The sequence below is a fragment of the Ammospiza caudacuta genome, chromosome 2, assembly GCF_027887145.1.
Source record: "Ammospiza caudacuta isolate bAmmCau1 chromosome 2, bAmmCau1.pri, whole genome shotgun sequence".
NCBI lineage: Eukaryota > Metazoa > Chordata > Aves > Passeriformes > Passerellidae > Ammospiza > Ammospiza caudacuta.
In genome coordinates this window covers 58,142,821-58,158,023 of record NC_080594.1, presented here as the reverse complement: position 1 = coordinate 58,158,023, position 15,203 = coordinate 58,142,821, and the positions used below count along the sequence as shown (strand labels likewise).

Here is a 15,203-nt window from a genome sequence, read left to right as displayed (position 1 = left end):
GCCATCTGCAGCAGAGACATGACTGATGAGAGCAGCAGTTCCTTGGTGTTTTCTGTGCCTCTCCACAGTGCTTAGTTAGCAAAACTCAGGTTTCTGAGATTTATTATGAATGCAAGACTGCCTGTCTGGGCACTAGGAATTGTTCAAATACACCTAAGTCTGTTGCATCCGGTGGGACAGATTGTCCTGAACAGAGACAGAATTAAACAGAACAGTTCTGCAGAGCTGTGTTTGTGCTACAAAATGAGCTGGACAAGTCCTGCTGCAGCAGGAGAGAAATGACTGGGTTTTGTTGGATTGTTCCCCTCTCCACATTTGTGACGCACAGAGAAATCCTTGAGAAATCCAGTGTACCTCATCTCAGTGCCATATTGTGTATGGGACAGGTGGGCCACAGAATTGCTTACCACATGGTTTGTTGGTAAGACAGAAACAAGCTGCGTTGGGAGCGCAGATGCAGGAGGTGGCTCTGAAATGGAGCAAGGGATGGCTGTGCAGGTGTGTGGCTTTTGAATGTGGTGGAGCCTTGGGCAAGCAAGGAGGTGGCACAGGTGAGCAGTTTAGATGCTTGAAGAACCACTGCCAAAGGTTTCAAAAAAAGTGGTTTTATTAAAAATGTTGTAAAAGTAAGACTTAAGGAGTTTGATGGCAAACTTTACTCTGTTACTGCAGAGGATATGATAATGATTTAAAGTTAATAATACAAAATCCAGGGGCACTATAGTACAAGACTGTGTGTCACTTACCAGAAGCCTGCAGCTGATCAGGTATGTGTCAGCCTCGAGGAGTAATGCTGAGAGCATCCTAGCTCACAGGGAAATCACTGCCATACAGCCAGCTGATTAGCACGAGACCTAAAAAAAAGGTTCACTCAGACTGTCGTTTATGGAATAAAGTGGTTGGCTTGAAGTAAAATTACCTTTGTTGGAGAAGGTAAACATGAGACTCTTGTACCTGCACCTTTCTTTGTTCCTTGATAAATGAGTCTTGGAAAAACCACCACTATTCATGTGTTAATTGCATGGTTGGTATCCCAGATTCCAGTCCATATGCCTCAGTGCTCACCATGTCACTCTGCTCCTGTGGGGGTTTTCAGGGAAATGGTTGGAGCAAATGAAGGTCGTGGCCTGGTTATGTCCAAGCCTATACTGCAAAATGAAAGATAAGCAGGAGCCAGTTCTCAGCCCTGAGGCCAGGAGGCAGTGGATATCTAATGCACTCATGGCTTAGGGTTCTGCTTTAATTGGGTTGTATCTGTGCTGTGTAACTGTGGACAAACATGGTATCTGTGGCCCTAAGTGGGTTTTTTTGTTTGTTTGTTTTGTATGCTTCAAGCTTAAAAAATCATGGGGTTGTATTGCAACACATGATGCTCTTGGATTTTTCAAGTTTGATCATGTATAAGGAGTTTCAGCCTGTTAAAAGTGGACCTTTCACAGAGATAACAGACCTGTGAACCATTCTGCTTACTGTGAAACCTCAGATATTCTCTCTCTCAGCTCTGTTTGAGAGTTTGACACATCCAGCAAGCAAACCTCTCCTCAGCTTTGGTCCCTGTCATTGTACTCTGGGTTTGTGTGGGCTTTCACCACCCATCTTCAGGGATAAATGCAGAAGAGCAGAGCTACCCCACTGATGGTGCAGTACCTCTTCAGAGGGTCAGAGCCACCCACTGCTACCCTGATCAGCCCCTCTGTCACTGCAGCCCCTGTGTGAGCTGTAGGCAGCACTCAGCCCAGTTGCTTTTTGCTTCATTGAAGATCTGAAGGTCTGTACTCAGAGGGAATATGCCTTGGGGGATCATCTTTTCAGCATTAACCAGGGACATGCCAATGTGTATGACAAAACCCACAGGTAACCCAGGAGTGGTATTAGCCTTGTAAACAAATGAAAATGCAGAAAACATCTGTGTCTATGTAAAACATGTTTTTTAAATGATTCAGGAATATTTTTAAAGCTTCAGGAATGGGGGGTGGAAGAAGGTACATTTTACTGCTGTTGATGATATATTCCAGATCAGTGGTAGGAATTAATGATACTGGGCTGGTGAGGAAGAGCCCTGTTTCTTAATGCAGGAAAACAGACCTGATGATTTAAAAGAGGCAGCACTTACTTGCTCCATGTGGTCTGCAGCTGTGGGAGAGCCTGCTGTGAGTGTAGATGTCACAGAAGGCCTGTGTATGAGACAGGGCTTTTTGGCTAGCTGGGTTTATCAGGTCTGTCTCCTGCCTGGTGCTTCTTCATTGTCCTCCTCCAGACCAGGGATCATAACTATCCATGAGCAAAATCACCTTACAAGGTGTCATTTCTGCCTGCTTCTATAGTATTGCTAGAACATGTTCTGTTGAGGGTGTCCTGCAAGTATTTCTGCAGGTAGTGACCACAGGAATGCTCACCTGAGCTCTCTCTGCTCTGCTGACTGTTCCTCTGCTTGTCACAGCTTACAGATGAGGATATTTCTGAGCACAGCCCCTCATGTCACCCATGCTTTAGCAGAGCAGTGTGTAGAAGCACCGAGCACAAGCACTGATGGAAAAACAGATGAAGATATTCCAAGTGAAGTACCTGTGGAATGACACATTTGGGACTTCTCATCAGCCTGTCGGGGGCATCATAAATGAAGAGTGCCTGATGGGAATAAGTTGCATTGAGGTGTGAATCACAGCTCTTACGGTGAGCAAGATGGTCCCTATGGAGGGACAGTAGGCATATGAGGATGTATAAGGGCTCCATGGTAATAAGTATTAGTACCCAAGATAAGCATAAAAGTGCAAAGACAGCTGAAGCTTACAGCGTAAGTATAAAAGAAACTGGACTGGAGCTTATTAAAATTTTTTTTTTTTGGCCAAAAAAGCACTGAGCAATTATTTCCAGCTCTTTCACAGAACTATATGGCTTGATAGCACAACAGTTTGAAGGAAGAGCTCACAAGGGTTTTGGACATTTTTTGGAATTCTCCACGGAGAATTTTTCCTGTGCTGAAGAACAGACTTCTGTTAGGAAGATTTTACTAGTTTAAGATTTATGCACCTGTGGGTGCTTGAATCACGTTAACTCATTTGAGTATAATCTAGGTAATAGATCTGGGAATTGGAATTGTGTAGCAGTATTTGGCTAATAGATATAATCTAATTGCAAGCCTGGACGCAGGAGTTGATCTTAGCTCTGATATGCTGCGTGTGGGCAGGTGCAAAGGAGTTTGGGAAACCAACTGGAGTGATGCCAGCAGTGCTGAAAAGCCAAAGCTGGTCTAGCTGGTTAAGGGAACAGATCTTAAAAGCTCCATGTTGTGTTTGGTGCAGCCTCATGATGCTCGGGTTTCTGTGGTTGAGATGACCCCCAAGGTATTAGAAAGTCTTTTTTTTCCCAGCCCCGCGACCAAAGAAGTTGACATTTGTCCATTCTCCTTTTCAAGGTTGTTTATTTTTTCTCATCTATTACATCTTTCTCTGACCTGCGGAGATGTGTCCAGCAGGTCGGGTTGTGGCACAGCAACTGCCCTTGAGGTGCTGTTAACTTTTTATACTAAAAACTACGTGTACATTATACTAAGAACTACGTGTACTTTATTTACAATAATTTTCCAGTACCTATCACCTATGTTAGACAGTCTGTCTCTATTCTAAACCAATCAAAAAGTGTCACCATCACAGCAGAAGATGGAGGACAAGAAGAAGAAGAAGAAGGACAGGACATGCCCAGATTCCTCCATCTTGCCTCTTGAACCCCCATTCTAAATCCCCAAAATTCTACTTTTTCACCCTGTGACAAATTAACATTCTACTCAAACTCTTGTGGCTAGTAAATCTTCACACTAAGTTGATAATTTTTTCCATGGGCTAAAATGGAAGGCACAGGTGTTTTTGACTCTGTGCCAAGGCCTCTGAGCCCCTTGCCAGGGTCTCGAATCAGCCAGGGCAGCCAGAGGAATGTCCTGGGTTCTGACACCTGATGAGCCAGAATATGCCTGTTAATGTGCCTGATGAGCTCGCTGGAGAAGGTTCAACAAGACCGAGTGCCAGGTCCTGCACTTGGGTCACAGCAACCCCGGGCAGCCCTACAGGCTGGGAGAAGAGTGTCTAGAAGGATGCCCAGCAGAAAAGGATCTGGGGGTGTTGGGAGACAGCAGCTAAACATGAGTGTGCCCAGGTGGCCAAGAAGGCCAGTGGCATCCCAGGCTGTGTGAGAAACAAGGCCCACTGGGGACAGATCAACAAAGCCAAAGTAACAACAGCCAAAAGCACACCCAGTTCTTTAGCAAGCATCCTTTATCCTGTTGCAGTTTTATTTCTCTGCCAAATGACTTTGTGCATTTCTCAGGGCCTGTTTACAACTCCACCTCAGGTTGTCACAGCACTGCATAAATCCACAGCTACAGTCTTCAAGGGTCTGTCAGGGAGGCAGTCCAGGGTGGCCTTCTGATGCCACTCTAGACTTAGAGAACTTATGGAGAATACTGTAAAGGTAACCATGTGTCACAGTGACGGAAGACTCCAGACACTTAATATGAGAATGAGCAAGCTTCGTTTATTCGTGAGAGCATCAGACATTTATGCACAACAAGTGATAAGCTCATACATATTCTGTAAGCTAAGCAATCCATTGGTTATACTATAGATATCAGCTCCTCTCTTACTTCTTCATTCTTTATATCTTACATCTACTTTTTCTCACGTCTTTTTCTCAGCTCTTGTTATTGTAATACAGCTGTGCTCAAGGCTAGTGTCCTTGCAGTGCAGGGACCCAGATTAGCTGGGTCAGGCACCCTCCCAATTCTTGGTCACCTATCAAAAATTCCTCCACAACCATGTAGTTGTTGGCTTTCACTAATTATGTATTGGCTTTTACAGATTACTCAAGTGGATGCTGTGTTGTGCATTACAGTGTTAACTTTTGCAGAAGTAGCTGTAGTTGTGAAATAATAACTAATACTTTTATTTTTGTAACTAACTGACAATAATGAGAATAACTCAGATATATTTGTGAAATAGCTGATGTTGATTTAAAGTACTTGTGGAAATAGCTAAAACTGTCTGCATGGCCAGATAACATTAAAGGAATGGATGGGATGAGGATCCCTGCTGTTGACTCTTCAACTATCAATAACTCTCACCTGCTGAAAGCACAGAACAGGGGCTGTTGTGAGGAAGTGACACACAACCTTCAAAACCACATCCACAATTACTGCATGTACTCTAAATAGGTGGGTCAGGGGTCAAACCAAGCTAAAGAATTCCCAGAACATGTAAACGAGTTCAAAGAAATGTCTGAATATGCATAATCTTTATGAATATGTATTTGGCCAGTGCAATAGAGAAAGCACATAAGAAGAGTTACTATGGTTAGCTGATGTGCCTCTGGCCATAGCTGAGCACCCAGTGCTGTTATTGATTTGTCCCTTTTACCCCTTATTAAGCTTTATAAAATTTTGAAAAGTGGGGTTAATTTCTCACACCTGTATCAGCAAGTGTGGCCAGCAGGACCAGGGCAGTGATTGCACCCCTGTACTTGACCCTGGTGAGGCCACACTTCAAATCCTGTGTTCAGTTTTGAGCCCCTAAAATCAGTGTTATGAATGAGGTCGTATATGTCTAATTTAATAAACCACAAAATTAGAATTTAGCAGCAATTCCATAAAAAATGAATATAATTGGGTAAGCATGTACAAAGTAAATTTGGCAGTGATTATTTAAGTCTAATTAAGGTTCTGCTAAGGCACAAGCAAAACAGACAATGGTACAGACCCGACCGGGGTTTCTCACCCTGCCTCCCCTACCAAAAAAAACAAAGGAATTCAAACACAACTTATATACTGTATGCTAATACATCATCAGTATTTTCTTGTAAATCTCCTCCTATTTTTGAATCTATGTCGCTGTACTGCACAGCGCATGCTCCACTTGTTTCTAAGAGGTCTTGGCTCTTTGGTGGTCGCTTCTGATGAAGGCTTCTCATCATCATCACTGTCCTTTGAACAACCCCACAGGCTGCAAATGCACCCCAAGTCTTGTGTTATAGAAGCCAGCATTACATTCTAAAAATAAGCCTTACTATTTCATAGATACCTGGAATCATCCCAATTTTTTCCATTTCAAGGCTGATCCCTTAATTATCCTGAGGCTGGGATCCATTTTGGGATAATGCTTATCTCAATACTCTGTATCCTATTTTCTCATGAACATCTGAAAACATTTGTTTTGTGACACTAATTGCATATCCTTTTCCTCTATTTTTAACAAATATTTTCTAAAATATTGATATAGTTACAATTTTTAGCATGAATCATATTCATTTATCACATCAGCAAGGACGTGGAGGGGCTGGAGCGTGTCCAGACAAGGGCAGCAGAGCTGGGGAAAGCTCAGGAGCACACATCCTGTGTGGAGCTGCTGAGGAAGCTGAGGGAGTTTAGTCTGGAGAAAAGGAGGCTCCTGGGTGACCCTTCCTGTGAAAAACATCAATCACTTGTTTTTAAAATTTTAAAAGTTTAATAGTAATAAAATGGTTATAAAAATAGTAATGAAATTAGAGTAATAAAAATTTGGACAATTAGGATTAGGACAATACAAGACAATAAGAACAAAAAGTTATGGATGTCTGGGTACTTTTTTCTGGGCAAAATAAGCCCCAAAAAAGAACACACGTTAACAGAGGATTAACCCTTAAAAACAATAGCCCGTTGCATGTTCATACATGTCATACACGATGCATAAATTCCATTCAAACACAGGATTCTGTCTGGTCAATGTCAGCTTCTTCCTCTTAATCCTGAGGCGTCCTCAGGGCTAATTGAGGCAGGAAGAAGTTAGTTTCTTCTGATAAGAGGGCAATAAATTCTTTTTCTCTGAAAGATTTAGATGTCCTGTGGCTGCTATCTCGGTGCGAGGACCTCATTCCTCTCTTTAACAAAATATCCCACATACATAGTTTCTATTTTAACTACAAAAGCTACACTTTAACTACAAAACTAAAATTACCATACTATTGAAATGTTAATACAGCACTACTTACCACTACAACATAATACATTCAGTAAATATCTGCGTAGAGCCAGGTAATGTGCACTTTTCACGCTACCTCACTATAGAACTGCCTGAAACGAAGGCGTAGCGAGCGTGGGGTCGGCATCTTCCCCCCGGTAACAAGTGACGGGAAGCTGCACCCGGGGAGGCTCAGGTTGGACAGTAGTGCTGTGATTCTGTGAAAAGTGAGCACGGGGCTAGGGAGGGATGCAGGATATCGCCTTTCCCACGGTGAAAGCCCTCGGGAATGGCGGCCCGACGGCGGTGCCGGGCACGGGTATCGAACCCGGATGCCGGGCCTTGACCCCCGCCGCGCCCGCGGGGCCACGCCTCCCCTATCACGTGACCGGCGCCTCACCGGCGCGCCTTCCCTCCTGCCACGCGAGCGTCGCAGCCAATCAGCGCCGCGCAGGTGTGCGGGGCGGAACATCGGCGGGCCCCACCGCGCATGCTCCGTGCCCGGGCCGGGCGCGCTCACTTCCGCGCGGGAGAGTTGAGGGCGGGGTAGGGGGCGGTGGTGGCGGCGGTGGCGGCGACGACTCGCCGCGCGGTAAGTGCCACTGCTGGCGGGGGGAGCGCGGAGCTTCCCCAGCGGCGGTCCCGCAGCGCCGCTCTCCCCGCAGTGCCGGCGAGTGGAGCCTGCCGGGGTTCGGGCTGGGCGGCGGCGCCGTGAGGGCGGCCCCGGGAGCTCCGTGAGAGAGGCACCGGGAGCGCCGTGAGGGAGGCACCGGGGGGGCCGGGAGGTACCGGGAAGAAGCTCTTTGCTGGTGAGAGTGGTGAGGCCCCGGCACGGGTTCCCCAGAAAAGCTGTGGGTATCTGGTCGCTGGCGGTGTTCAGGGCCGTGCTGGATGGGGCTCTGAGCAGCCCAGTCCAGCGAAAGGTGCCGTGCCCATGGCAGGGGGCTGGAGCAAGATGCTCTCAGTGAGAGGTGATCAGAAAGTTTTATTTGTTCCTTCTTCTTCCTTGCGAAACCTGCATGTATAGATTCTGTACTGACGTGGGGAGAATGGGGAGGTGAGTGTCGGTCGTGTTTAGCTGTGAAATCTCCAGCCGTGCTTCTTTCCCCACAAAGCACAAATGAGGGACAGTGAGTGTGGGGTAACGGGTGTGTGATTCCTTTCTTTCTTCCTGCTTCCGTAGATCCAATCCTGCCCTGCGCTGGAAGGAAGAGGAGAGCAGAGCAGGAGCTGGGGCAGTGGGTTTCAATAGTGCACTGGAATTCAGGGGACTTGGGTTCTTTTCCTTACTCCCCTATGGATGTACTAAGAGATTCTGTGCCTTAGCCTCCTCCTCTGTAAAAGATGGGTATTTACATACAAGAATGCTTTCAGAACTGGGTCTGGAGAGCAAATACTTAGACAAACTGGTAATGTTTCAGCAGGATTGCTGAATTTGTAAGTGGTACTGTTGCCCGATAGATAAAGGACACAAAACTCGGATAAGTTTTGTGCGGTGCTTTATTAAGGGCCCGGGAGCCTGTGGACTAGCATCTCAAGTCAGAGCTCCAACTTCACGTACAGGTGCTTCTCTCTTATACATGCGATTCATAACAAGGTCTCCAAGAAACAGTTCCCCTTGCCTAGCCACAGACCCCTTGTGATACATTCCTTAGTTCACAAACAAAATCATAAATCTTCTGCTTATCTTATTCTAAGACCATTGTATGCTGCCTCCAGACAGGTTAGCATTCTTACTTTCTTACACTAGTTTAAATATTTATTAAGTTCCTAAGACTACTTGCTAAGTTACACACGAAACCCAACACATACTGTCAACGGCTACAGAACTGTTTTTAACAAACCAATTTGCACACAACTCATAACTAAACTGTAATTAAACATTTCGCTAAATTTCATTTCTTTTTCCAACAGTACAAGCCCTGGACTCTTGCCAGCACTGTTCTTCTCCCTTTTACTTTCTGTTTCCTTTCCCGTTTCCTTTCCTTGAGTCACTGTTGTGAAAAAGTAAAGAAGCGAAACCAGCAGCCCTTATTCTAGGCAATGGCACAGGAGGAGTGTCCAGGTGTGACTGTTCTCTCAGCTGCTGCTCTGCTTTCTGTTTTGCAACGTCATTTGTCCTGTCATGAGCAGAGGGCAGCACGAGCCCCCCAGATCTTGCAGCTGAATTGGACCCCCTGTGTTCCCTGTGGTGGTGACAGTGGAAGTAAAGGGTTGCAGAAGGATTTAGGGACAGCAAGGGATTGACTGTAAAACAGCAGCTGAAAATCCAGCATTGATAAGTGAAAGATGATGGATGTGGCAGAGAAACAACCATCATGATGATGCCCTCCCTGCTTAATCAGATGCCACTTAAGGAGGAGATCTGGGGAACTGTGATACTGGTCTGGGGTTGACAGGGTGGTGTTGGGTCATTGTTTGGACTTGATGATCTCAGAGGTCTTTCCCTACCTAACTTAACCCAACTAACAGACAGGTATGTGACTCTCACTGAAAGGTTTCCCTTCTGGGGTGGCTCGGAGGACAAACCCATGGATCTGTCCCTATGATTTGTGCCTTGAATTCTCTCTTTCCACTTAGGTACAAATCAGGGTACTTTTGTACCTTCCATTGTTTGTGGTCACGTTGCACAGAATACCCTGGAGGTGCAGGTGGTGCAGGACATTTCCTGGTAAGCAAGGGAAAGCACAAGGCCACATGCCTCACATTCCTCTCCAGGCCTATGGCAGCACAAACCACCAGCCCTCCACCCAGGTTTGTCTGCTCTGATCACCCTGGGCCTCCCCTTGCTTGTTGAGCTTCCTGGATTTTTCAGTGCTTTGTGCTTCCAACAGTGGTTCTCTGGAAGTGTCAGCTCTATGCTCAGAAGCAGGCTAAAATGTGATTGAAATAGTGAGAATTGTTAAGGAAAATACAGAGTGATGTTGTGGCTCTGTAGTGTAAATGGTAGCCCATCCTTTTGGAGGTGGTGTGCTCCTCTTTGAGTGTAGCCAGCCGAGTATAGAAGTGACAGAGGTGGAAAAAACTGCAGACCAGCTTCTGTAGAGAGAAGAGCTAAATAGTTTGAGATTCCTTGGCTTTTAAGAGACAGCAGGAGAAATAGTAACAGCAATGCTGTCATGAGTGCTACTGAGAGAGTGGAGCAAGGAGCATGGATTTCTTGCCTTTTCAGACAGATGCAGGTGTTTCAACTGGAATCCCTGAGTGGCAGGCTTAAGCCCTGCAAAAGCAAGGCGTTGTTGAGATGAAATGTAACTGAGCTGTGAAACTGGAAACCTGTCCTCAGCCTCTCCCTTCTTGCGTAGGAGCAGCCAGCCAGCTCCACTGCCCCGTTTAGCTCCAGGTCCTCTTCCTGGTAGTGCTGTAGCAGAAAGCTCAGGAAGAGCACAAGCTCCTGTGGGGGTTGGTTTGGTTTGTATGGCCAGGTTTGGGTAGCAGGAGGGCTACAGGGGTGCCTTCTGTGAGAAGCTGCTGGAAACTTCCCCCGTGTGCAGCAGAGCCAATGCCAGCCAGCTCCAGGACTGACCCTCTGCTCCCAAGGCTGAGCCCAGCAGGAATGTGGTAACATATTTAAGAAGGAAAGAAAAAAAGTTACTGGGCAGATAAAATTGTGGGCAGAGAGGAGTGGAGTGGGAATATGTGAAAGGAGCAACTCTGCAGACACCGAGGTCCATGGAGAAGGAGAGGCAGGTGCTCCAGGTGCCAGAGCTGGGATTCCCCTGCAGCCCCTGGTGCAGAGCATGGTGATGCAGGATGTGCCCTGCAGCCCAGGGAGGTCCATGGGGATATGTTGAAAGCGAAGGGAGACGACCCATCCTTGTTGATCAGCATCAAACTCCAATTTATTGATCTCACTTACACACCTTTATAGTGGTGTTAATTAAGCTCATGCATATTGCAAAATCCAAGCTCATCATAGGTCACAGATTACACATTAACCCCTCTTGTTTTCAATACCTGAGGTTTGTTATTGAATCCAAGATTTATTTTCTCACCCTGTTATGAAAGTTCTCAAGGCCTCCATGTTTGTCAACTTTTGCTTTCCCAAACCAGCCAAGGACAAGATATTTACTTGTTATTAAAAACAACCTGAGAACTTCTGCTGTTTACGTAAATGTGCCTGAGAACTTTTGTTGTTTACAGAAACAGGCTGTGAAAATTTGCTCCTCACAGCTACCTTTTGCTTTTCCATCAGCTGTATATGATTATGGCATGTCTGAACAAAACTCTGTAAGCCATTTCTGAGCAAAATTCTCCAACAAATTCCCCGTTTTTTCTTTTATGCAAAAGGAGGTTAGTCTGCTAGGGTTTTTCTATTATTCTACTGACCATATCTTGAACATAATCAAAAACACAAGGTAAAACAAGTAAAAGCATTTAAAAGCACACTTAGTATCTCTATAAGGTTCCCCAGCCATGGTCCGAGCAATGGCTTTTACCCCAAAGGGTTAAAACCACCCCCAGCTGAGCCACAATGTCCGGCCTTATCAGGCATTGCAGGGTAGGTGGTAATTGGACTAAGAAAAGAAGACTGTTAGCTGTTTTCATTCACACGAACCATGAGAGGAGGCGAACGGCAAGCCTGAAAATGATCCTTTCTGTCCTTGAGATTTTCACATCCACTCTTTTCTTGGGTTTCTCAGAAAAGTTCAAAATCAGTTTTACAGTCTGTAATCCTTTAGTCATTTGGCTCAAATGGCATTAGCTGGGCAATTCTCAGTCCTTTATTGATTTGGAGTGGTGGGAAAGTAGTATGCACTTAAAGCACTTAAAATATTTAACTTAGCAGACTTATTTTCAAATCAACAGAACTTAACTTAGCAGAACTTAACTGACTTTAAATTCTACATAACTTAAACCTAATATAATTTAATCTTAACAGAAAACTTAACAAAACTTAACCTCAACAGTGTTTAATATTTAATGGCACTTAATAGATAATTTAATTTAAACTACTTAACAACAAATAAAACTTACTATAAAAATAGAATATAGCATTTACTATAACTTACTTACAGGCCTCATTCTAAAATACTAAGCTAAAACAACTTTTTTCACGTGTTTGCTATAGCATTTTTATACCAAAAAGCACACTCATAACATCTCACTCATACAATCAATCCAACATCTTTAACATTTTTAAATTTTTCAAAATACAATTTTGGAGTCAGATGTTCTACCGACTGAGCTATCCAGGCTTCTGATGTTAAAGTCTATGTTAATACAGGTAATTCTGACAGCATAACGGATGCTGAGCCAAAATCAGCTATGCGAGGAACGTCTGGATTGTAATGGTCCTTGGTGTCTCTTGTTTATTATCACTGTTAGGTCTAAAACCGAAGCTTTTGCCGCGCTCTGGTCCCGCGGCGCGTGTGTCGGAGCGGGCGAACCCCCCCCGCACTGGGCTCTTCGTTTCGCAAAACTCGCTGGCAGGCTGACTCACTGCGTGCACCGCACCCGTGGCTCCTCCCGCAGCGGCGCGCCTCGGCTCCCGTGGCAGCGGCTCCGCTCTCCCCGCCGCTGCCTCCGCTCCCGCTGCTACAGCGCAGCATTTCAGGCGGTCGCTCGCCGCGGCTGCTCCCCATGGTGGAGCGCCCGTGCCGAGTTCAGAGTAGCACAGCGCCGCAGGCGTCCCGAGCCACAGCGGCTGCTTTGCACTCAGAGACATACTGAAGCAGTGCACCGTACGTCACCCGCCATGGCTTGCTTAGCTTCTTGGCAGTTTTATCACTCTCTAAAGTAGCCTCCCATAATAAATCACCGAATTTACGCCACTCCATTAACTCGTAAACCGTATGGGGGTTAAGGAAAACCCCTCTAGCCTAGCCGTAAGTCCAAAGTCCTGTAAAATCCTTTTTGCAAATCCATCCCCTTAGCCTGCGTTTTTGTAAATATGCTGCTTGCCTTTTCATACCTAATTCCTCAGCGCTGATTGCAGCCTCTTCAAGGTCTGTGCAGCACGTCTCAGTCGGGCTCGCCTTTACGATCACCCAAGGCACGACGCAACTCAGCTTCTTTTTTATCCCTTTTATCGCGTTTCTGCCGTCCCGCTGCTTAGGACCTGACCCGTTTTCTTCGCTCCTTCGTGGTGCATTGCCGTATCACGTCGGGGTCACCATTATGTTGAAACCCATCTTTGTTGATCAGCATCGAACTCCAATTTATTGATCTCACACACCTTTATAGTGGTGTTAATTAAGCTCATGCATATTGCAAAATCCAAGCTCATCGTAAGTCACAGATTACACATTAACCCCTCCTTTTGTTTTCAATACCTGAGGTTTGTTATTGAATCCAAGATTTATTTTCTCACTCTGTTATGAAAGTTCTCAAGGCCTCCATGTTTGTCAGCTTTTGCTTTCCCAAACCAGCCACGGACAAGATATTTACTTGTTATTAAAAACAACCTGAGAATTTCTGCTGTTTACATAAACGTGCCTGAGAACTTTTGTTGTTTACAGAAACAGGCTGTGAGAATTTGCTCCTCACAGCTGCCTTTTACTTTTTCATCAGCTGTATATGATTATGGCATGTCTGCACAAAACTCTGTAAGCCATTTCTGAGCAAAATTCTCCAACAGGGATGCAGTATGTGCCCTGCAGCCCAGGGATGTCCATGGTGATGCAGGATGTGCCCTGCAGCCCAGGGAGGTCCATGGGGATGCAGGATGTGCCCTGCAGCCCAGGGAGGTCCATGGGGATTGAGAGATCCATGCACAGCCTGGGAGCAGGTGGGTGCCTGAGAGAGGCTGTGCGCCCATGGGAGGCCCATGATGCAGCAGGGCCCTGGTAGAACTTGTGACCCGCGGGGGAACCAGCACTGGAGCAGCTGTGCCTGAAGGACTGCACCCCATGGGAGAGTGACCTGTGTTGGAGCAGTTCATGGAGAGCTGTTGTTCGTGGGATGGACTCACGGAGGTGTTTGTGGAGGGCTGTCTCCATTGAGAGGGACCCCACACTGCAGCAGGGGAAGGACTCTCCTTGAGTGTGGCAGGAACAATGAGTGATGGACTGACCCTAACCCCCACTCTCCATCTCCCTGCGCCTCCTGGGGGAAAGAGGTAAAGTTTGGAAAGAAAGGAGGGGTCAGGGCAAGGTGGTTTTAAAATCTATTTTACTTCTTATTATCCCGCTCTGATTTTGTTAGTAATAAATTCAGTTAACTATCCCCAAGCTGAGTCTGCTTTGCCTGTGATGGCGTTTGGTGAGGGATCTCTCCCTGTCCTTAGCCCATGAACCCTTTGTTATATTTTCTCTCCCCATCCAGTTGTGGAGGGGAGTGGTAGAGTGGCTTGGGGGAGTGCCTGGCATCCAGCCAGGGCCAGCCCACCACAGAGGGACAGGATACAGGGCTAACCAGGGCTGTAGGTGCAGGCTGCCTGCTTCTGCACAGAGGAATGGCCAAGAGCTGGGTTTCCACTGCTTCAGGATTCCTAGAAAGGTGCTGGAGTAAGCCCAAGGCTGACCATGATCAAGTGTCTTCTGTCCACCATCAGTACCAGGATTTCTCTGGAGCCTGTAAGAACACCAGGGACTGTAGAGTCCACGTTTAGCCCCTTCCTTAAAAAATTCCTAGAGCTGGATCCCCTGACTGGGCCTGAGCAGGCACTGTGTCTGCACTGATTCCAGGTATTGGTTTGCTGCAGAGAGCTTTTCTTCTATTCCAGGCCATTCAGACTCTAGCTCATTCTTCTTTGGAATTTCTTTCTGTTCTGTTCTAGTTCTAATATGTCCTTGTGTTTCTGTTTCTTTCTATTGTATTTATTGACTGCTCAGGTTCTGAAACTGATATGGTCAGTGTACAGATGGGTATTGGAAATCAGTTTATACCCTGCCTTGCTTACAAGACATAGAAGGACAGAGAGAAAAAAACTCCAACTGTGTGCAAAGGCAAAGTGACTTGTGATAACAAGTAAATTGTCGGGAGTGTAAGCCAAAGGGGAAAAACCATAAAAAATTCTCTTCTACTTTGGTGGTGCTTCCACTTGGGGCTACCCAGTCTGTTTTATGCAAGGGGAGTGGAGCTAACAAAAACAATTTGTCTGTTGAAACTTGGAAAAAGGTTGCAGGATTTGTTGGGCTATGCCATTTCCTGCCTGTTTTGTGCTTGGGCCTTACTACTTCTCACTAGAATAATTTAACTTCAGATCTTCCTGTTTCTTGAAAGTAAACACAGATTTTTTCTTCCCCCTTGTCGTACAGGAGTTTGTGCTGTCAGAGGTGA

General features: G+C 45.9%; 1 protein-coding gene and 1 long non-coding RNA gene across 2 annotated transcripts in view; one reads left to right on the top strand and one right to left on the bottom strand.

The window, feature by feature from the left end:
* Nucleotides 1-15,203, top strand: part of SETDB2 (SET domain bifurcated histone lysine methyltransferase 2) — a 51,758-nt gene that overhangs the window by 17,459 nt on the left and 19,096 nt on the right. The window contains exons 15-17 of the mRNA XM_058825585.1: nt 7,088-7,176; nt 7,261-7,434; nt 7,531-7,572. Coding sequence (XP_058681568.1) covers nt 7,088-7,176; nt 7,261-7,434; nt 7,531-7,572 — 305 coding nt within the window. The remainder of the gene's footprint in view (nt 1-7,087; nt 7,177-7,260; nt 7,435-7,530; nt 7,573-15,203) is intronic.
* Nucleotides 4,508-7,313, bottom strand: LOC131554884 (uncharacterized). The gene is made up of 2 exons (XR_009274463.1): nt 7,012-7,313; nt 4,508-6,445 (listed from the first exon to the last, which is right to left on the bottom strand). It is a non-coding gene; the product is annotated as an uncharacterized LOC131554884 (long non-coding RNA).